General features: G+C 30.5%; 1 protein-coding gene across 1 annotated transcript in view; it reads left to right on the forward strand.

Moving 5' to 3' along the window:
* LOC142328733 (uncharacterized) overlaps positions 1-25,370 on the forward strand; it is a 486,470-nt gene that overhangs the window by 438,082 nt on the left and 23,018 nt on the right. Inside the window, exon 4 of the mRNA XM_075372711.1 lies at positions 4,831-4,971. Within this exon, the coding sequence (XP_075228826.1) occupies positions 4,831-4,971 (141 nt within the window). The remainder of the gene's footprint in view (positions 1-4,830; positions 4,972-25,370) is intronic.

Here is a 25,370-nt window from a genome sequence, read left to right on the forward strand (position 1 = left end):
TTAAATTTTTGTGTAATGCTTAAAAAATAGTTTTCAAAAAGAAAATTACTTCCAGACTAATTATTTCTTTTATTTTTAATTGATAAAATGTTCATTTGTCATAGATATTGAAGAAATAATAACAGAGAATTACAATAAATGTAACACACACATTTTGAGAGATAGAGAGAGAGAGAGAGATAGAGAGAGAGAGAGAGAGAGTGAGAGAGAGAGTGTGTGTGTGTGTGTGGTACATGTATTTTAATTCTATCTTACTACTTCTTTACACTCTTACTATTTCTCTACACTATCACACAAATGTTAAGTCTGTGTGTGTTATAATAAATAAATCAGGAAGGAAATATTAATAAATAAAATATTCAACAATTTTTATTAATAAAATTAAGCTTAAAATTGATGACCAAAAAGTAAGAAGTATTAATAAATACAAATAAATAAATAAATAAATCTTTCATTCTGATCGGTACATAATAAAATTATACAATATTTTTCATCAAGAACGAGTAGACATGCGACTCCACAGATAAAAAAGGAACTACCCCAGCATTTGGCTGGATGGATCAAGGGAAAACACGATAAAACGTAGATAAGAAAGTATCAAAAAACAATTATACAAAAAAAAAAAATTAATTAATTAAAGCCCTATTAATTATTATTTGAAATATAAACACACGATATATTATTAGAATAAATACACGAAGTTATAAATAAAACTTCATAGGTAAAAATATAAGTAAAAATAGAAAATAGTTCACAATAAAGAATGAATTAGTAAAATAATGGTTCATTAATTTATAAAAATAGTAACGGAAACATAATAAGACCTTTTCTCATAAGTCGAAGTATTGTGTTATAGTTAAGCCGAGATATGTAGAAATAGTTTTATTGTTTGCTATTTTGTTTTTTTTTAAGGCAAACGCGCATTATGCGGCCATGGCCGGTCGTCGCCGCACTGTGTACGGCCGAACAAATGGCCAACAAGGTGGTGGCCGCGCATTGGCCGTACAGTCACAAGATAGATGTCACCTAGAAAGCCGCATTTATGTATTTATATAATCTCTTGAAACGGCAAAGAAAAAAAGTATTGGGTACATCCCATTTTACAAAGTCGTTTTCTAAAGACATTTTTATAATTTTTTTCTGATCTGCGTCAACATGAAAAAAAACTTTTCAATTTCACAAGAATGTCAGTCAAGAATTTTCATAATTTTTCAAATAAATTTGCAGACGACGTAAGAGGTATAAGCATATCATTACGTCTATGCACAGGAGATTTTTGTTGGAATATTCATCGGAAGACAGATCCCGTAAACTTAATTTTTCTTTAACTTCAGAAATAAATTTTTCCGTTTCGAAAACAATTTTCGACATTATATCAATATTTTTAAAAAAGAGTCGAGAGAAAAAAACGAATTTAAAATTATATATTTTTACATTTTTGCTAAATTACTCGCTAAAATTATAATTTAATATAATTTTGCATACGTTTGCACATAATTCACCAGGTCGTTGCCTGATCGCATACTGACCGTCTGGCGTGCGTGTTCTCTCATTACAATTAATACAAATTTTGGCCTAAAGATTTCGGTTGGTCGTGGCGGCCAGAACGACAATCCTTTGACCGCAGCGGCCAGTTGGTCGCACCGGCCACGTTTGCGTTCATTTATATGAGTTCCATATAAATTGGCCGCTTGCGGCCAGCTGCTTTCCTCGCCGCGGCCGCAACCGCGCAAGTGCGCATTTACCCTAAGTGTAAGTGATTAATTTTTAGAAAAGCTTGCACATTCATAAATAGTATAAATTCAAGGATAAGTTAACATGTTTAATTTTCTAAATATCCATACATATAAACGCCAAACAGTGATCCGGCAACCTACTTTTGTATTTTGAAAAATATTCTGAGTTTTTAAGGAATCCTCAATTATGATGTGATATTATATATAATCCTCAATTATCAATAATGATATTATCAGATCAGCATATACGTAAAAATAATAAAGATTTAATTATTTAGTATTTAGTTTTTTAAGATACTTCGAATCTAATCAGTACAATTTGATTTTGTTGAAAATGAAATAAATTTAATCATTCCGATACAATTTTTTTATTTTATTAAAACATTCAGAAATTTCTTATTATGGGCAATAGAAATACTATCGTTATCATTAATGTCAGGAATTCTATCCACGCTATCAACGATGTTAAGTTTATCTTAGAAGCACAATGCAACGGCTTTATGCACAATTAAACTTATATGATTTACAATCTCCATGCAAACGTTTCCAGCTTATGTAGTGAAATTATCATTAAAAAAAACCTTCCAGTTAATTATTCTTTGAATTTTTAATGTAAAATTTCATGAACTCTACAATTTTGTGCAAATTAACACGCACAAGAGTATATTTTTAAAAAAATAATCAAATTTATTACATGAACAGTGTTTATTACAGTATTTTTTACTGTTTAATATGTCCTGCTCGCTCTTTAATAACCATTTCAATTGTTTTAGGCATTGAATTTATATGCTTTTTATATATTTCCTTGATTTCTTGATCGTGAAACCACACCCTTATCACAGAACCAATACCTTCTCTTTGGTGATGCAATCCATTTTTCTCAGTCTTTTCACAATAGAAGACCGAGAAAAGGTTTAATATGAAATTACATTAGTTTAATTAGTACCGACTGTCGCTGCTAGTATCGCCACACCCGCGCGAATTAAATGCAAGCGCGCTTTAGTTAAAATCATTGAATTAAATAAAGGAAAAAATATTGTATTTAAATAAAATTATAAACATTCTAAATTAACTTGTGAGTGCGTGTGTGTAAGCTGTGCATCAGAAGCAACAGCCGGAACGCGGGTTTAGCTGCGTGACAGGAAAGTCCCATAACTGTGTTGTCAGATTTTACTTCCTTGTACGAAGTAAAGGAAGTATTGCGATCGCGAAAAATTTCGGTTTTCAGATTTTAACGGAAATACCATTTTGACTAGTTTCAGCGTGACGTATGTACGTATGTATCTCGCATAACTTAAAAAACTATTATCCGTAGGATGTTGTAACATTGTTACAACATTGTTACAGTTACTGTTGTAACATCTAGTTAGTTATGCACCTCTCCTTTTGACTGCAATCAACTGGACCAAAAGTGTCCAAAAAAGTCTAAAATTGGATTTTGGCTTAATAAGCCCTAATTGGAACTTTTTTCAAGGATATGACATAAGTGGTATTTATTTTCATTGGTTTCAGAGTTATTCTCAAATAAAATTTTAGATAATGAAATATTTGTATCTTACAACGGGAAGGCACATCGATTCGAATCGGACTTGGTTTCCTTTTTTTTAGCCTTTTTTAAATTTAAATATATTGATTTATTAATAATTATTAATCTCTGTAAAAAAAATTTTACGATAGATAATATTTCGGTAATAAATAAAATTAAAAAAAAATATCAGAAGTTATTAATGAAATAAAATTTTATGTACTTTTATAATGTGTATATGTAATTTAATAGGGGTACAAGGAAGTAATGTAGTGTCTACATCATTTTTTTTCACATGCGCTTATTCACTTTCGGGGGGCACATCGGTTCGAATTCGAGTTCATATACATATATTTCTTTAAACTTATTTTTTAATTTAAATCTTAGTAATTATTAATAAATCAATATATTTAAATTAACAAAAAAACGTTAAAAAAATGTATGTATATAATTTCAAAAAAAATTTTTTAACTAATTTTTTTTTTACTTTTTAAAAATTTAAATATATTGATTTATTAATAATTTTAATTTCTGATTGTAAAAGATTACAATTTTTACAATTTTGATTTGAATTTCTGATTACAATTTTTGATATGCAATTTATTAGGCTTACAAGGAAGTCGCGTGCGGTGTCCACATCAGATTTTTTTTTATTATTCTAAAGCAAAGTTAATTATATATATATCATTCGTGGTTGTCTAATAAAACCATTTAACTAAATTTTATTTTTAATAATAATTCTCCGATAAGCTTCAGACCCGTGGGGCATCTGGTTTATTCTGTAAACTGTCTATTTAAAGTATAAAAATCCAGCAAATGCCATCTAGTTTACGTAATTTTCTTGACCTTCATGTTTACATAGCTCATACTACTTTCATTTCCAAAAACTCTTCATCCTTTCACTCATTATAAGCTTTTATTTAACTTGCTTTAGTTATAATCAAATCTTGCAAATGATATATTTTTTTATCTATCGTATGAAAATCAATGAAATTTGGTACACGTAGGTAACTTTGATGGCGGTACAATACTGTGGTGTTGGAATTTGGATATGAACACACACACTACCTTTGATATGAATTTGATATGACACGCGCTACCCCTACGCTAAATTCATGCATTTAGTTGAAAATTTTCATTTCTCATGAACTGTCGTATGAAAATGATTGAAATTTGGTACACGTATGTAACTTCGATGTGTAAAAGTAAATATTTTACTTTTTAGTCTTAATATACAAACAAACTTGAACAAACAATAATATTCAGTTATAAATATTAGCGAGAATATTTTTTATTTGTAATCAAATATATTTTTGTAATATTTTTTCTTTTTTACTTTTTTTTTCTTTTCATCTTATCACTCCATTTACGATTTTGATTTTTCTTCTGATCTTTTGGAAATTCACATTTTATCTCTGCTTTTTCTGAAAGTTTGTTCTACTTTTTGTTAAATATTTAGTTTTTTCAAATCCTTTTCTGCTTTTCTATACCAACATATTTTTGTTCTTTTTTCTTCTTTCAAAAAATAATATTATTTATTATATTTTAACTTTTAGTTTCTTGTTTCAGGCGGAAAGAGATCGTTTAGCCAATTTCCAGAGAGATCTGGAAAAGAAATTGGAATCAAAAGATCAAGAGATGCACGATAAAGAAGAAGAATTATTTTTACAACTTGAGAAGGCGATTAGGCTGGAAGAAGATTGTGAAAAGGTCGGTGTATATGCATACATTTATTTTATTTGTGCTTTTATACCGTAATAATATTACTTCCGCGGTTATAAATCGACCTTATAAACCAGTTATTTTTTATGTCTCCGGCAGATATTGAATTGTAAAAATAGTTTTAAAATACAATTAGCGGACTTTTAATATGTTTTTATTATATTAAATTAAAAATTTAAACGTCAGAGATGAAAATATCGAGATGTAGAAGTGGAAGGGAGGAGGTCAATAATTTTATGTATAACAGCAATGTTTCTCCTTTTGTTTCATAGAATATTGCAGTAGTAGAAAAAGGGTTTCGTTTGCTTCATTTGTATTATTTTCAGTGGTGTTCTACAGGATAAAAAATCTTTCTTAATTTAATTTTTATAAAAGTTTGAAAGAAGTGTATTTCGTACGTTTTATTTATTTTTATAGTCGAGATAAAAATAAGTTTTACACGATCATAATTAATTAATCTTGAGTCCTTATTCGTTTTTGTGCTTGCGTGCTCGTTTGAGCTCGCACATTCTTTTGAAAAAGAGTGAAAGAAATATTTTAATACCTCATTTCACAATATTCCTCTTAATTTCCTTTTATAAATTATACTGTAAAACTTGCCCGCGTTAAGTTAGTTTTATCGTTGACTTTTTCTTTTCTATATTTCAGTGTTCAGTAATAGAATTTAATATAAGTTTGTACTTACTGATTATCGTTGTAGAAAGAGGTTTTTATCATTTCTGTTTCAGTGAAACTCTTCTATTATGCCAGTTACAATATTGCAAACGAACAAAAGGGTACTGGTGTATTTAGTAACGAAATCTCTCTCGCTGTATATCCATCGTATATTGAAACGTAAAAGTTTTTCTGTTTAACATTTTAATAGTTTACTGTTTTGCATACTGTTTCAAACGTTTAATAAATTTATTTTCTACTAAAAATGTTTTTTACAAAAAGTCTTTATAATGATTTTGTTTTAAAAAGGACTATTTCATTCTGTTATTTTATAACCGATGAATTTATATACTTTTTCTAGTGTGTTGGCGTGTTTGAAGCTTAATAACTTTTGACTGGGTAAACCGATTTTGATGAAATTTTGTTCAGTGGGTCATGTAGATGTGGCAGTTTTTTGGTAAAATTTTGAACTCAATACCTCCAGAAGATGGAAGGGTCTTTTGGAAGTCAATTTTCTCAAAGTTTTGCATACATAACATTTCATATTAAGCTTAGTTCATACGTGCATGCATAGCTTACTATTTTTTTTTTTTAATTTGCCCCAAAATTTCCCCTTCCTCAAAAATAAAAAAGTATCTTTTTATTCATTGCATATTTTTTAACCGAATTTTTTTTAATGTCTTCCTAGGCATAGTAGTAGTGCAAGCGACCGTAACAAACACTTCAGCGGCAATATAGAGGGTTCGGGAGCCAATCAATGTTTAAAAACATCGATTTTTTTTTATTTAAAACATTTTTTTTTGTTTATTTAAACATATAATGAAAATTTTACAATAAAATCTCATCATAAATTCCCCCCTCTCATTTCCCCCAAAAAAGTAATCTTAGGTAACTTTTTTCATGTATAATAATTTTTCCACTATATAAGAGTAAATGAAGAATGCCAGTTACTATTAAACTTTGTCAGATTTTTTGTTATTTTTTTATTAGTTATCAGTCAGTTGACTGTTTTCTTTTTCTGACTATTTTTTTTACTATTTCTTTTTCTTATACGTTAATCTTTTAATCCCAACAGAATTTCTCCATCTTACATTATCTTTTACTTTCACGGTAATGAAAGTAATATGCAATATATTATATAAGGGAAATTATGCTAATTAGGTCAAATTAACATGATTTTTTTGTAGATCTCGATGCTTTATAACCCTCTCTAACAAAAAACTATTATTTTAGCATTAATAATTTCCGAAAGGATGTATGTTTACCTTTTTTCTTGATATTTTCAGATTGATAGTCCGATTTGGATGAACTTTGGCTCAATGATTTCTCTGTATGTTGCATTGATGCCATTTAATTTTGGTCAAGGGAGAGGGGTGATACGGATCTTTTAGTCCACATTTCTTAAAATTTGGTATTTGTGTATTACGAAGGCGCGCCACTATCGTTGGGAGGTTATAACCAGCGCGACTGGTGGCGAGTTAAATAACTAAGTTCTATTTCTTATCAGTAAGACGATAAAATAAAAATATTCGTTAAAGTTAACGGTGAACTTATAAGTAAAATGTGTGCACTTAGAATTTGGGATTTCCGTCGTTGTGAAGAGGAAACTTAGATTTTTGCAGGTTAGGTTAAGATAATTTGAATAAATAATTCAGTTTCTGGTTTTGTATTTTTACTTTATTCCTAACATCATAAATTTATACACTTATTATATATAACCGTCCAACCATAATGTACCCGTTATAATACATAAGTACCCAAAATTTTACTCAGATGATTGGTAAATTTTTTTACGTAATTAATGACCTTCAGGTATCTAAGATACTTTCTGCTTGATCTCGCGCACAGATGCGCTTTAAATTAACCGTGACCGGTAAAGAACTGGGTAATCTCGTATCCCTTGTTTGTGGTCCAGGCATCTCTGGAGGTCCAGAATCAGTTTGTAGGTCCATCTACCTTTTGTCAACCGATCCCATCTCTCCTACGCATCTCCATCTTTCCATCGGATAAACGATGCCTCTGCATCTGCCTTTCTTGACCCTTCTTCCAGTACATCTCTGAGATCCAGAGATACAAGTCCGGCCACTACATCGGCGGCATCGCTCGAGGTGGTCCTGTACCAACATTATACTCTGTGAATACATATAGTCCTGTGAGTGGATCTGACTAAGATTTGCACGGGTTCTCCCCTTTTCCAGCGTGACAGATCAGAAGTATTGTACGGTACTCCATACAATACTTCGGAGAGCACTATCTACGAGTACTCTGCCTTTCGACCAGACTCTCCCTTTTGACCATCTCTCTCTCTTTCTCATGACCAGACTCTCTCTTTCGTTGTTCGGAGGCCCCTGATGTTGATCATTATCTGACCGATTGTGGATGCCATTTTTTTGGTTTTATCTTTGGCACCGCTTCACATATCTTTGAAACGTGGCGTTTTTATCGATCCATATTCCGAGTTACCCCACTGCAAGGGAAGAGTAGACTACCACGGTTCTGACCCTAATTGAAATCGTGATCGGGGTACGTGTTACCCGAGACTACAACCACTTGGATCTTCACGGACGAAAGCTGAATCTCCTAAAGACGCGAAACGATAATATTTATTCCCCCTTTCCCAATGTCCATCACCATTTGTTTCGACTTGGCCGTTGCAAGTGCCAAATCATCGATCAACCTGGCCAGGACTGCCCTTTCGGGAAACGCTACCTCTCATACCTGCTCATGGATATCCAGATGTATGCGAAATTGCTACAGTCGTGGATTCTAATATCTATGATTATCATAACGAAAGTATGATTTAGTTTGGTCCTGGTAAACTGATGTACATTTCAAAGATTTATCATCGTCTTATATACCTGTGCACACACACACACACACACATATATATATATATGTATATATATATATATGTGTGTGTATATATATATATATATATATATATATATATATATATATATGTATTTATTTATTTATTCTATTAATATCGGCGTAACTTTTAAAATCGCATTTTTATGGTATTAATTAAACCTTTTTTACACGAATTTTTATTTTTTTTTATTTCTGAAAGCATTTATTGCAGGTTAATATTAATGACTTAAATCTTGATCCAGTAAAAAGTGTAAATGTTCGTTACTCTATAGATAGTTATAATTTTTTTATTAATTTACAACATAAATTTAATTTATATCTTTATATTTTTATTTGTTTTTTTATGCCTTTTTTCTCTACATTCTGTTGACATGACTGGTTTTTTTACCTTATCGCATTTGCGTCATTATTCACAAATTGCGTATCAACGACATATATATTCATACACTCTACACACAATTCTAGACATAATTTACGCCATATTTACCAAGGAATTCTTTTCACACATTAACTCGTGTATACGAGTATGTACGTAAATGTTTTATTTATAGTACAGGTTCAACATATACTTTTCAAATTATACTCATTTAGTACATTAGAAATATTTTCTTGATAATCTCTATTTTTTATTTTTAATATTTTGTGGATGTAGTTAAAAATGTCAATATCTGTTAAATTCTAAACTATTATTTTTATTTTATTTTTTTCATAATTTTCAGTAAAAAGAAGTATTGTAGTTTTACAAAAAAAAAAAAATATTTAAATGCTTTCGGACTCTAATGTTATAAACCCGAAATTTAAAAAGAATAATTTTTTTAATGTTTCATTATGCCCGTAAGTTATTTTATTTCTCTTTATATCATCCTCTTTGACGCTAAAATATTTTATTTCATTTTTTATTTTCAAATATCACTCCGTCCCATCTTTATAATGATTTTTTAAAAAATTATTATACAAGTTTTCCTATTTAACTTATAAAAGTAAACGTAGCATTTTTGTTTTAACAGATGTCAGTAAGAGCAACGGGTTCTCATATAGATTTATATTCGTTTTTATTAAATATTTATTTATGTTTAAAGCATATTCTTCACCAAATAAACCGATTTCGATTACTTATTTTTTATTTGGCGGAAGTTCCTCCAAGTTTTTTTTTTGGTGGGGAGGGGGCGAAAAACGCCTGTGCGTTATCATTGCCCGGAATTTGTTTTAATAAAAAGGTAAAATAACACTAAAATAATAAAACTAAATAAGGCTTAAAACTAATATAAATTCTATAATAAAAAATTTTAAATTAAGTTAAAACAAAAGTTAAAAAAGTGAAATAAAACTTAAAACTAATATCACAGATGGAGTCTTTAAAATATAAAAGCTAAAATAATAGAAAAGGAAACTATATAAAATTTAACTAATTCCGATAGGGAGTGCAAAAGGCTCCCTACTCGGATAATAAAATTAAAGACATAGAACCAAAAAAATCGAAATTGAAAGTAAGGGGAAAAAATTATCAAAAACTCTTCTAGCGTAAAAAATATATATGACAATATTACATTTTTTGTAGTAACCTAGTACTACGCTAAAACAGAAACATCCGGTCTAAAATTTCATTATCATTTTACAAGACACCACGGATGTTTCTGGGTAGATTAAATTTACGACGCAACGCCGCATAACATATGCAGTCAATGAGTATGTGATGCACAGTCATGCGGCAGTTGCATCATGTTCCTCCAATGGATAGGATGTGAATTTATTACAAATTAATTTAGTAGACAGTTTTTTTACCGAAAAATTACATCGTTCACTTAGACGATTTAATTATATTATTCATATTTGTTGCCGTATTAATTAGTATTCGATTATTATGGATAATAATATTTAGTTAAATGTAATTCTGATACTCAAAGAATTTTCAAACGAAAATTTAATAGAAAATTAATTAGAAAATTCAGGATAAAAATAACACGATTTCAAAATCCCTTATTACCTTCGAGTTCGGTAGTAGTTCTCTTACGTTGTTCTTGTTCATTCCTTTTCTTATATTTATAAAAATATGTTTTCCACTTTTGGTCTAGACTAACCACTACTTAGAAGGAAACTTAAACCTAACCTTGAATGGAAATCACCCAACGCATAACCAAAACAACACATTGGTGTAATGGACTCATCTAATTAGTACAAGTACGTAAATTTGAGCCCAGAAACGACAAAAAATAAAAAAGGGTGTTTTGCACCCAAATTTTTTTTGTGTTAAAATAAGAGTAAGAATCAGTAGAAGGCATCTTATATATCTAAGGGATATTAATTATTTAAAAACATTTACCTACTATTTAGGTAGAATTTTAAGATATGGAACCCACAAAGGTTCGTATCTCCTTGTCCTTGATTTATTGTAACGAAATTTAAATGTCATCAATGTCCCATATATAGAAAATGTCGTGATAAATTTTATCCCAATAGGTCCATCAAGTCTGGACATATCAAGAAAAAAACAGTCTAATATACTCGTAAATACATCGTTTCGGAATTTTCCTTTGGTAAAAACTGTGTTTTTTTGGTTAAAGGAAATCATGAGACATCAAGATCAGCAAAATTTGCCCCGATCGGCGTACTTTCCCTTCTATAATATGTTGTGTAGCTATAGAATTTAACGTTTTCCTTGGAAAAAAAAAACAGTGTATTTACTTTTCCTGGTTGAGGGAACATGTTGGGAACATATAAACTCAATTTTATATACACGGTGAACCAGTTGAGGCATGCACGCGGGTTAGATTTCTAGGAATGTGGTTAGACCAACGACTAACTTGGGTAACACATTTGAAGTTAAAATGTCTAAAAATGTTTTATTTAATATCCGTTGGGGAAACGAACGTATATGAATGTTATGCTTCTACCGAGCTCTGGTCCGTTCCCGCTTAGACTACAGCTGCGTAGCTTATTCGTCGCACGGACCACCGCTCTAAGAATGCTCAATGCGGTCCATCATTCTTTCTTTCTTGCCACGGGTTCGTTTCGCTCAATCCCGTGTCTGCTGGTGGACAATGATGAGCCATCTCTGGAATAGGCGGAAGCAGATTACATGCTCCTATCTGACTCGGATTAAAGCGCCACCAATTCATTCAATCTTTGATTGCGGGATTCTCAAACCAACATATTAAACGGTACCAGGAACAACCGAAATGTATCACTCCGCTAGGCATCAGAACTCAGCGACTTTTCTCAGCTCTAAACATACAATCACCTCCAAGTCCTTACTGTTGCTCCATGATGTTACCTCCCCTTGGCAGCCTTCTCTCGTTAATTACTGCTTTGATCTTTGTCAGTATAGTAAAAATAACAGAAATCCGCTTATCTTACCAAACGAATTTTATAATATTATAAATGGTGATGTAATCCTGATATTACAGCTTATACGGACGGCTCTAGAATTCTGTTGGTTGTGTTTCTGTGGTTGGCAACAGAACATACATGTTTGATCTACCCAGCATCGTCAACATTTTCGTCGCGTTGCTGTATGTTATTAATAAGACCTTAAATATAATTAGCCCAACATTTCGACATGTTCTTGTTTATTCAGATTCCATTAGTGCCTCAGGCGATTACTGACGTGTACTTCAGACACCCTGTTGTCTGTGAGATTCATTGTATCATTTCGCAAATGAATCACCGTAATACAACAGTGAACTTTTGCTGGATCCTCAGCTATATTAGGATAATATGAACGAGCGCGCTGATCGTGCGGAAAAGTAGAATTGTTCCCAGCCTCCTTTCACCAATCGCGTCGCTTCGAACAATCTTGTCTGTTTTCTAAAGAGGATGGCGCATGATGAGTGGCGAAGTGAGTGGGATGCTGATATTAACAATGAACTTCATCCAATCAAGAACACGGTGTCACAGTGAAGCTTATCATGCAGAAAGAACCGTCGAGAGTAGGTTATTATTATCTTCCTTTTGCGAATACGGCACACTAGATTCACTCATTGATAACTTGATGACGCATACGGAACGGAACGGAACGCAAGAATGGCGGGAGTTTCAATATTTCTCCCTACAGATCGCAGAGCCTGGACAATGCCCCTAGTTGCTGTATCTTTCTATTATCGGGCGGATTTCATCGGTTATTTAGTGGCGGTTATAAATTTTAAGTTTTATTTATGGACGGATTTGTTAATTTGCGTTCCTATCCGTATGGACCATCGTGAAATTTATTTACTGGTTCTGACCGTGAGAGACTAAGCTTTTGAGCCTAGTAATCCCGGCGTGATTCCTCTTCAGTCCATCGGCTGAAGTCCTATCAGTACGACACATACAGATGCGTCCGTTTGTGCACGCTTCGACTGCCAACTAACTGTGCACCACATCTGTGTGGATTGTATCTGTTATGCGGCACCTAGGGACTAACATTCGAACTATTCTAGGGGGTAATGAAAGACTTTATCTAAGTTTTACTATTTCTTAGGCCGGTCCGTTTATATACAATTACTTGAATTATTACAGGTGTTTCCAGTTATTCATGCTATTTGCCGCAAAACAGATGGTAATTTTATTACGCTAGTTGGTATATATGTGATACAACTTTGTCTATTTTAAAAACATGTATTTTGTTTTCGGGCGATGACAGGCGAAAGCGTTTTTAACCCCCCTCCCAAAAAAAAAAAAAATAGATTATAACTATATGCCTAGGTAAATAAAAATGTAAAATAGATTTAACTTAAAATTAGTTAATAATAAAGTTCTCTTATTTATATTTTATGTTTAAAAAATGTATCATTCGTGGCTCAAATAGCGATTGGTTGGAAAATTGACCTTTAACTGGAACTTATTGATCTAAAAACATCCGAGAAATTAATTTGGTCTATGAGAAAAAATGCATATTACGCTTTTAATAGTTATTTTTTTTTTAAATCGTTTTTTATTTCTCATCGGTATAAATTCAGATTATATTTACATGTCATAAATAAAGGGGACTTTTCTTTAAGCTTTTTTTAAAATTAATTTTAATAATAAAAATGAAGTTTCTACTCATAGTTTAACAGAAGAATGATAATAAATATAATGTCAGAATACTTTTGATATTTTTTATAATTACTATGAAGTGAGTTATTTATATTTCAAAACTTACCCGTCGGCAAAAATGCATGCAACACGTTAAGTTACACAATTCAGTGTAAATTTTAGGGTATTCGTACACTTGTAAATTTCTCTATTTATTTCTTCTTTACATTCAAGTTAAAATACTTAATACGGATACAATTGCCCGGGTATATATCTGAAGAATTACTACGATTTACTTTCCGATAAATGCATCTTTCTAAGCTAAGTCTTAGGTACGGTACAGTTATTCCCTTAAAGAAAAAAGTGAAATAAAACAGTCTATTTGTATTTCGTAACAATATTGTAAAATCATAATTTGTGGTTATTGAATTTATTTTACAATTTATATACCTTCTATTTTAAACTGTTTGAAAATCAATCTTCACGGATCAGTTGTTATAAAATTATTTTTTAAATAAATAAATATAAAAACTTGATAAAAGAAATGCTATTTTAAAAAAGTAAAACCGGTTTTGCATTATATTATATTTATAATATAAATTTATCAAGTTAAGTGAACGGTAACAGTGTTGTCTTCGTTGAATATTTTATTAGAGAAATGTATTTCATATTTTATAAGTTAGTTGTTTATTGAACCAAATCGAAATAAACATTTAAAATTGTTAAATTATATTAATATATTATTATTTTAAGGTTTTTTTTTTACTTCCTTATACGAAGTAAAGGAGGTATTGTGATGGCGAAAAAATTCGGTTTTCAGATTGTAACGGAAATATCCATTTTGACTATCAACGAATCCACTAGTTTTGGCGTGATGTCTGTACGAACGTTACGTATGTATAACTCAAAAACGATTAGCCGTAGGATGTAGAAAGTTTGGATGTAGGACTGTTTTAACATGTAATTAAGCACCTTCCCTTTTGATTGCATCGACTGGACCAAAAGTGCCCAAAAAAGCCCAAAATCCAAAAAAATTGGATTTTGGACTTTTACTTAACTGCAGTAATAAGTCCTCATTGAGAGCTTTTCAACGATATATCATAAGTAGTACTATTTTCATTGGTTCCAGAATTATAGACAAATAAAATTTTAATGAATGAAATACTTGAATCTTAAAAGGGAATGGCATATCGGCGAGAATTCAATTTCATTACCTTTTTTTTTTTAACTTTTTTTCATTTCAATATATTATTTATTAATAATTATTAACCTATGATTGGTAAAACGTTTTTACAATAAATAATAATTCAATAGTGACAATATAGTTAAAAAAAAATTAACAAAAAATATAAATATATAAAACATATATGTAATTTATTAGACATACTAGGAAGTCATGTGGTGTTCACATTAGATTTTCCCCGACAACGAATTACTTAATTCTTTAAGGCTTTGGGGGTTAGCGTTCCCACGGGCCTTGCAGCTCTTCCCACTACACATTGAATTTCTACTTTATGTTTTACATTTCTACTTTTAAAACTTTTACTTATGTTTTAAATTTTACATCGTGATCGGACGATGATAATGCCGAAGCGTTTTTCGCCCAGAAAAACCAAAAAAAAAATCACATTTTTAAAAAATTTAAATATATTGATTTATTAACCTCTGATTGTAAAAAATTGTTTATGATAAATAATAATTCAATAATAACTATAAAAAAAGGAAAAAATATCAGAAGTTATTAATGAAATAAAATGTTATGTACTTCTAAAAATGTGTATATGTAATTTAATAGGCGTACAAGGAAGTCATGTGGTGTTCACATCAGACATTTTTATAACACTCAGGCAGTTGAAAAATTAGATAGCGTTAGTTAATTAGATGGTCTAAATCTACGTGTAATAGAGGTCTGTTTTCAGAGATCACTGAAATTAAATAACATGAGTTGCATCTGTATAAAGACCATAGCAGTTGATTTCATTTATATATATTTATAAAAAAATTAGAATTTTTACTGCCATTTGTGGTAAATTTTGATCGTTACGTATTATATTTCCGAAGTTTCTTCAGCAAATAATTTTTAATGTTTTGTTCAACTGGTGGTCCCTATATACGATTGTGTTCATTGTTTATATAATAAAGTGTTTTCATAGCCTCTTTTATCCCTGGATGGACAGGCCGGGATAATTAGAATCAAACAATAGAGTTGTGACCAGGGAAAATTATTAATGAGGTCTACGGTACGAGTATTTACGTTAAATGCCGTTACCAAACATGAACCAGTCAGTTTTGAATATGGCATAATCGTTCTCAAGAATATTAAATATCACGAAACAGACTTATTAAGGAAAGTGAGGAGTGAAGTCATTTCCTATTGTCTTTTTCGTTTAGTTCAATATACGTATATGCAATACGTTTTTATACGTATTTATTTGTCAACATGGCGAACCCATTAAAAGTGAAAAGTGATTTTCAATCGTTTTTAATGTTGCCATAACTCGTTAAGTGTCAAAAACGTTAATCAAAACGTCAAATGGTTATATCAAACGTCGACGTTTGAAGATCCCCTAATTCAAAAAATCACAAAAAAGTGCTAAACATTTCTGGAAGATGTATGTGTGCACACACGTAACTGCATTGCCCTGTATCTTGATAAATATATCCGGACTGGCTCAGTATAAATTCTTCGAAAGTGGCTCAAATATATATTGGGTCATCGGTGGGATTAAACCTTTTGACAAAATTAAAACTCCTGATGTGGGCACTACGTGACTTCCTTGTATGCCTACTAAATTACACATACACTTTCTTTGCTGCACTTCATTTAAACTTATTTCAATTGAAAGTGAGATACGCTCCTCGAATTCTTTAATAAACTGGGCAGCAATGTGGTCTCTTCCACAATTGTATAGTGGTAGACACCACATTGCATCACATTTTTTCGTTGTGACCGTATCAGAATTTTATATTAGTTTATTTATTAATTTTGTTTCATGTCGCTCAAGTAGTTATGTGATCAGTGAGAACGTGTCAGATCCGTAACCATGGATAAAGGATACGGATCCGACTTCATTTACATATATTTTTGTTAACTTTTTTTTTAATTTAAAAATACTGATTTATTAATAATTATTAACCTCTGTAAAAAATTTTGAATTAAAATGAAAAATACCTAAAATTTTATTTCATTAATAACCTGATTTTTTTTTTTTGTTATTGAATTGTTATTTTTTGTAATTTTTTTTACAATCGGAGGTTAATAAAGCAATATATTTAAATTTAAAAAAAAGGGGAGATGAAGTCTGATTCGAACCGATGTGCCTTCCCCTTGTAAGATCGAAATGTTTCATTAATTAAAATTTTATTTGGCTACAACTCTGGAACCAATGAAAATAAGTACCATTTATGATACATTGTTGAAAAGCTCTCAGAGAGAGCTTATTACTGCAGTTAAGAAAAAGTCCAAAGCCCATTTTGGATTTCGGGTTTTTTTAGATACTTTTGATCCAGTCGATTGCAATCAAAAGGGAAGTTGCTTAACGACATGTTACAACAGTCCTAAATCCAAAATTTCAACATTCTACGGCTAATCGTTTTTGAATTATGCCTGGTACATACGCACATATATATATACGTACAGACGTCACGCCAAAACTAGTGAAAATGGATTCGGTGGCAGTCAGAATGGATATTTCCGTTGCAATCTGAAAACCTAAATTTTTCGCGATCACAATACTTCCTTTACTTCGTACAAGGAAGTAAAAAGGGATTCCCATCAAATTTGGAAATGAAAATATTAAAAATCTTAAATTTAGTATAGTGTCTATACTTAAACTTTTTTCAAGCTGTGGCTGTTTTTAAATATGTTACACGAGATTCTTGTCGAGTAAGAATTTGAAATGATACTGAAAGTTTATTTATTTAGAAATTATACTCCAATACTGTAGAGTATAATTTTGATTACAAATACGTAATTTGGTCAAGGGTGTCAGCTGGAACCCAAAATTTTCCACTAAGAAATTTGATTTTTTTCTTAATTATAATGTACTTTAAATGCTGGATAATTTTAAAAATAAAAACATCTTTCGCTCAAGGGAGTCAAATGGAATCCAAATTTTAAAAAGAATATTTTGATCTTTTTCGCAATTAATTCTGATATTGCATAATTAAGTTATTAATATTTAAACATTATTTTGACGTATTTGTAATAAAAATCTATCGAGGGCAAAGGGGAAAGTTATGCTATCCTTTTCCGATTTTTTTCTTTTCTAATAAAACACAACTTGGTTGATTGTCATTTATAAAGCAGGTGCTTGAAATATTGAAATATTTTTAGTTTTATGGGAAGAGATAAAGTAAAATCACAAATCAATGTACGGATTCCATTAGAAAACAATACATGACAAATGATTTTTCCATTCGGTTAGGGAAAACTTGATGGTATTGTGTCTTGAACCGACAGTATTTCCCAATGAAAAACAAACATTAACCAATGTACTGATAAATTGCGGTTCAACGCATGTTTATAATATCGAACAAGAAGAAAATATGTTCTAATTTAGGATCAGTATGATAACCGTAACATATTCAAAAAAATACTTCTAATATTATATCTATTTCATATTTATTTAAATTTTTTCGTTTTAAAATTGAAATTCTTTGCTAAAGTACATCCTCAGCAAGTTAACAGAAAAAAAACATCATGTATCATGAAATTTTTAATTAGAATCTCCCTTTCGGTTATTCGAACAATTTTTCTAAATAATTTAATTTAAGTTTTACTGCAATTTTTTTTCGTTATATACCTCGTGAGTATGACGTAATCTGAATATCATGCACTCATATGATATGGTAATCCTGATAAGATATGTCATAAGATGTCTCATATGACAATTATCGGTATGATGTAATGATGTAAAAATAATTGCGAGAAAATTCATTCCATAAATTTACTTTAATTTGGTTTGTCCAGTTTTTTTTTTTTATTGAAAAAAACCAGAAAAATATGTATCAAAATATTTACTAATTTGCGTATAGTAATTATGGCAAATAAAAAATAACAGCGGAAGAACACATGTTATTTTATGAGCATCCGATATAAAAATAAAACTATTTTTAATTACGTAGAATTTTTTTTTTGAGCATATAAAATTAATTTTATTTCCAAATTGTTTCATATCAAACGTACAAATATATCTATTTGATAAAAGTTAGTAAGCGCTGGTATTTTTAAGCAAATCGTAGCGATTATCTGAAAACAAAAGGTGTACTAGAATTTTGTGTAGTTATAACCATTGTTTAGTAATTATTATTTTTTTTAATTGGAAACTTCAAGTAGTATAGAAAGAAATGGAGATAATCGTTAAACATTTGCGGCCGGATATGGAATTATTATGCGTTTATAAAAACATTTATAAAAATAATATTTTAAATTGTTTCTCATTGTTACAGATGCTTACATCATCGTGAGGAAGAAATTTTTGTTATACCTAACCTCCCATTTGTGATATTGTCTTTTGAAACGACTTTATATTATGTTGTTCAGTGGGAACATGGTCTTTGTTCGTTTATTATATCTATATCATTATCTAAATTTCGTTTTATGGTGGAAATTTTACATGGATCTATTCCAGATGTAACGCGACACGGAACTGTTTGTAAAGTTAATAATAGAAAACACGCCTCCGTGATTGTCTCTTTCCCAGTCATAAATATGAAAGGACTTATTTTAGAGTAATATACATGGAAGCATTCCTTAAATGATTTTATATCATAACCAATAACACAACCGGTTTTTAAAATTCAACGTTTTTTTGTGTACGCATTTAAACAAATATATTTTTTTTACTATATATTGGCTTTTAATTAGTATGATTAAATCGAACTTTATAACAATTTAAATTATGAACTATATACCGAAGCTGGCCATTATTTCGATTCACCGATTTAAATCGTCGAGCTTTCATGATTTACCTCGCATAGCGTAACATATTCACAAGAATTATGGTAACTTCTTTTATTTTGAAGACACGTTTGGGGGCGACTTATTGAATAGTTTACCTTTTAATTAGCCCCACAAAGAAAAAACTCACGGTGTGACATTGGGTCACACCCAAAAAATCTAACGGTCCAACGACGGAAATAATATCTAGAAACAATTGTTCTGTAACCGGTCACTCTAGCTGTTGAAATCATATTTACGGATTGCTTTCAGATTTCATCGCTATTTCAGAAAACAAATTCTTCAATCATTCGGACGTATCGTTCTGATGTGACGGTAATAGCATTTCCGTTATTGTTTTCAAAGAAACATGTACTGATTATATTAGTAGATGTGGTGGCACATCGTACAGTAACTTTAGTACTGTGCAATGTTTCAGTACTGTGCAATGTTTCTAGATGAATTTTATTAAGATAGTTTGTCGTCGGATACCGGAAGTTTTGTTTATTTAGATGTCATAAAAATTGTGGTCCATTACTTATTAGCATGTTGTAAATAACATCTTCGTAAATCTTATTAATAAATTTTACACTTCGACGACAAAAAATCGTACGATTTACTCAATCATATTCATTTAATGCTTGAAATGATTGAATTTTATGTGGTGTGTGTGTGCGCGCCGCGCGAATGTGTAAATAATCCTTGGAAAGCAGCTTGACGAGGGGTTGACCGTTTGGGACCTCGTCGCAGTGCAGTTGTTACGGCATTTATATGTTTTACTGTGCGTACTCATAGATTCCACTGTTTATCAGAAGGCTTTTTGTTCAATAATGAACCAGTTTCTTCAAAATTCTGCAACTACATTTTCATGGCGTGGGCCGGAGATTCCGGTGAATATTGAAAGTGAAGTTGCCAATCGATGTGCAGCTGTAAAATATACGAGGGTTATTTTTTTCAAGTTCCGATCGGCCACGAAATTAAATTCACAGTGAAAGAAAAATATTTTTTATTTGTAACAAGTACTTACATGGTTATGCTATTTCTCTACATAATCGCCACAAAACATGGCTGAAAACACAGGCGTCTCCGTTCTATGACGAGGGCATTGGAAAGTTGGTACCACGCTACGAAAAATGTCTAAATCGGAGTGGCGACTATGTAGAGAAACAGCGTAACTATGTAAGTACTTGTTACAAATTAAATTTTTTTTACTTTCGCTGTGGTTTTAATTTCGTGACCAATCGAACCTAGAAAAAAATAAACCTCGTACTCTCACCTTATGATTGGTTAAAAAACAAACAATACGACTGATTGAAATTTTGTGTTGATAATGATAAGAATTGCTCTCACCTTAATATAGGGTAAAAAACAAAGAATACGATTGGTTCGAATTTTGTGCTCGATAATGGTAAGAATTACACTCACCTTATGATTGGTTAAAAAGGAAAGAATACGATTGGTTGGAATTTATTCTTATCATTATAAGAATTACTCTCACCTTATAATTACTCTCACCTTTGTTTTGTGTCTCATAAAGAAAAGAATTACTCTCACCATATGATTGGTTAAAAAACAAAGAATATGATTGGTTGGAATTTTGTGTCTGATAATGATAATAATAACCCTCACCTTATGATTGGTTAAAAAACAATGAATTCGATTGGTTGGTATTTCCGGCCTGATAATGATAAGAATTACTGTCACCTTATGATTGGTTGAAAAACAAAGAATTCGAATGGTTGGAATTTTGTGTCTGATAATGATAAGAATAACCCTCACCTTATGATTGGTTAAAAAACAATGAATTCGATTGGTTGGTATTTCCGGTCTGATAATGGTAAGAATTACTGTCACCTTATGATTGGTTGAAAAACAAACAATTCGATTGGTTGGAATTTTGTGTCTGATAATGATAAGAATTACTCTCACCTTATGATTGGTTGAATATCGACAAAGGTAGAACAAGATTTTAAGATGCAAAATGGATTATCTGATTATTGTTTGCAGTGCACAAGTATGAATCATATAGACCAATATTTAGAGAACCCACCAGGTTGGTCTAGTGAACTCATAATCAGAAATCAAGTGATTTCAACTTTAGAGAGTTCTAAGGTTTAAATCCCAGTAAAGGCAGTTATGTTTATATGGATTTGACTATTTAGATAGATCATGAATCTAGTAAAGGTGTTCTTTGGTAGTTGGGTTTCATTTAACCACACATCTCAGGAACGGTTGACCTGAGGCTGTACAACACTACACTTCATTTACGTTCATACTTATCATCCTCATTTGTCCTCTGAAATAATACCTTATGGTGGTATTGGAGACTAAACAGAAAAAGAAGAGAGGGAGAGACCAATATTTAGAAAATTAAAAATGTTATCTTTTCCTTGTGTTTATATTAATGAATATGCAATCTTTTCTAAAAAAGAAAATAATCATTTATTTAAGAATATATATGTATATTTACTCATACCAAAGCAGACAACCCAACCTTTTCATTCAACTCACAAAAATAGTCGTTAACAGTCAATAATACAAGTTATGAGAAAGGTATTATAATTTCAATGCCAGATTTTTTAATAAATTACAAAACCATTTGAAATATATTTCCATCAATTTATTTACAATCTAGTTAAAAAAGTTTTTTTTACGAATGCAGAATTTTCTTTTACAGATGAAAAATTATTATTTTTATCCATTTTTACTTAAAAATTACAAAAAATCCTAATTTCCTGCATTCCATTCAGCATGTACATAAGTATGTGTTCTAAATAATTTTTAATAGTGCTTTTTGTAGTATGAATTATTTTAACATAATTTAATGTATTTACTTTACCATTATTTGTATGTTTCTATTTAATTAATAAATATAGACTTTAATCCGCCAACCTCTGCGGCAAAGTAGTAACACCTTTCATTCCGAGATTCTGGGATTGAATTCCGGTAGGGATAGCATTTTTTAAATGCTACAGAATTCCATTTCCATTTCCACGTACAAGCTTCAAAGCGTAATGTGTAATTTCATCAACCAATAAATAAATAGATCATTGTCCACATTTTATCTAATAATTTATGTTTTTATAATATTTATAATTAAAGACCACTTATTTATAATATCTATAAATCAGACCCCTTTTTCTAAATTTGCGTGATATTATATTACTTAAATTCTATTAATATTTCAAAATAATTTTGCATTAAACTTTTTTTATGCTTTTACAAATTTTAAAACATGATTTTTTTTTTATTAGGTAGATTTTGAATTGTTTGATATTTAATACAGAAAAAAACTTAAAACAGAAATTCTGTAATTCGTAGATTGAAAGTTTATTTTAAAACGATGCTTATTTTATTTTTTAAGATAATTAAAAGATAAAATTTATGTGTTAGTGTAATGAATATTTTCAAGATTTAATTCAAGTTTTAAAAAATTCATTTCAAGTTTTAATTGTAGTTGATCAATTATTATTTGATTATCATTTTTTCCATAATTATATCAGTAAATTTTAATTGCTAGCAATACTGAAAATTTAAAAAATAAATTCAGTAATCGCAAATGGTAAATTAAATTTTTTAAATCATTCTATAGGAGTGTCATATTTCTTTTTTTAATGTTTCATTTGTTAAACAAATATGCATTGCAATTACAGTTATTTTTATTTTGTACAAATAAATAACCCTTTATTATTACCGCAGATTATAATAACATTATATAGATTACATCTGGAGAATAATTAGGTATGCTACTCCATTGATAACAAAAGTGGACTATCCCAACATTAGCCTGGATGGAAACATTAGCCTGGGGGGATTAATGGAAATTGTAGTAAAATCTTGATCAGAACAGAATCATGAAATACATAATTAATTGTAAAATAAAAAATATATATGATTAAAGTTTATATTAATTATTTAAAATATTTAATTAAATATGTGATGATACTAAATCAATTAAATAACTAAAAATTAAATCACAATTCAGATGTTAATGAAAATTATTGGAACACATATAATAGTGTGCACATTGAATGGGATGCAAAAAAAAATCAAAATATTTTTTTTTAATTAATATTTTTTTAAATTCCTTCACAGAGTTATTTGTTTCTGTATAAGAAAAATTTTAATTGTATTTTAAATAAATTAGTGAGTTATTACACAACTGTCCAAAAAGGAGTGTAATTTATTTAGGGTGTACGTATGTCTGTTCCATTGTAGCAGCTCAATGGTTGAACCAGTTTAGATGTATGACCCCCACATTTGAATCCTTATGTTACTGGGAGTGTCATAGGCTATGTAGATATATAGTAGTGGAGATTTGTTAGTTGAAGCACAAACTTTAATGAGTTGAATTAATGATCTGTGAACTTCTGTTACTGTGTTAGATGGGTTTGAACTGAATGATTCAAATCAGTTGAATGAAAAAAATGAGTATTACAAAAATAATAAAATTAAGTTTACATTAAATAAAATAGAATACATCATGCAACATTGGTACGAACAAAATCCAGAGAAAGTAAAAATTGGAAGTAAATTTAACAACGTGAGCCTTAACTGCCTTGGCTTCACAGACGATGTAGCGTTCCTTGCAGAAACAGAGGAAGAGACTGAACACCAGATAGAATCATTGGCCTCTATCGCAGTGAAAATTGGACTTCAGATCTCATACGAGAAGACATAAGCAATGTTCACTAGACAGACACAGCGGAAACATTTGGAAATCTATGGTCGCAGAATTAAAATAGTATCAAAATTTAAATATTTGGGTGAACCCATCACACAGAATTTAAACGAGAAAATAGCCTGGCAAGAAAGAGCACACAGACTAGCAATGGCACAAGTGGTCACACAAAACACCTATAACAAGAAATGCATCTCCAAACAAGCCAAGATAAGACACTATAATACTGTGATCAAACCGGTAGTAATGTATGGGAGTGAAACACTGGGTCAAATCAAGATAGCATCGAGAACTGAAAAATTAGCCAAAATAGAAAGAAGGATCGTAAGGACCTGTATTGGCGGGGTAAACTTGGTGGAAGGAAAGTGGAGATTACTCTCAAACCATAAAATCTATGAGGTTGTTACACCAATTACAGAGAAATAAGAAAGAAGAGAATAAAATTCTTTGGCCACCTCTTGCGTTTGGAGGAATCAGGAAAAAGTAAACAACTCTTGGAAAGATTGCTAAAGCTAAAAACACAACCAGTGTGGCTGAGGTGCTTCAAGACATCAAAGAAGCAGGCATTGCACTGCAAGATCTCAGAACAGGATATGGAAATTATAACAACTTGCCCAGTGTTAATTTGCAGAAAAGCCTAAAAAGAAAACGGGGACGGTTTGTACAGAGGAACGGAAAAGGGATTTTTCCAGGAAAATGAAAGAGTATTGGAAGAAAAGAAAGACTAAACATAAATTAATAATTGGTCCTTTCGGGCTGTAACAAAAAAAAAATAGAATAAGATTAAATAAGTTAAAAAAAAGAATCATTTTAATAATGGGCTTTCTGTGGGGATTGCATGTGAACCTAGAGAAGTGAAGTGATTGAGCACCTCATGTGAGGCTAGACTGATCATCACCATCAAATGGTAACAAACAAGGTGCCCCTGGGGCACTGTTTTGGGAGGTTGAAGGGAGTGTTCTTATAATATCTCTTCAAACAATTGTCTGATTTTCAAAATTGAATTGGGGCATTTGTTAATAGGTTGAAGACTACCTTTTGCATGCACCAGGTACTCTCGATCTAACAGATCACAATAATTTGGAAATTTTGTTATATATTTGCAACCAATCTTCTGATTTTCTAAATTCAAATTGTGTATTTGCTAGTATAATACAAAATCACGATGGAACCAAACTAGAACAAAAATTAACTGATTTTCTGAGAAATGAACCTTATTTAATGTTACATTGCATATGAATGTACTGT

Source organism: Lycorma delicatula, chromosome 8 (genome assembly GCF_047948215.1).
Source record: "Lycorma delicatula isolate Av1 chromosome 8, ASM4794821v1, whole genome shotgun sequence".
Lineage (NCBI taxonomy): Eukaryota > Metazoa > Arthropoda > Insecta > Hemiptera > Fulgoridae > Lycorma > Lycorma delicatula.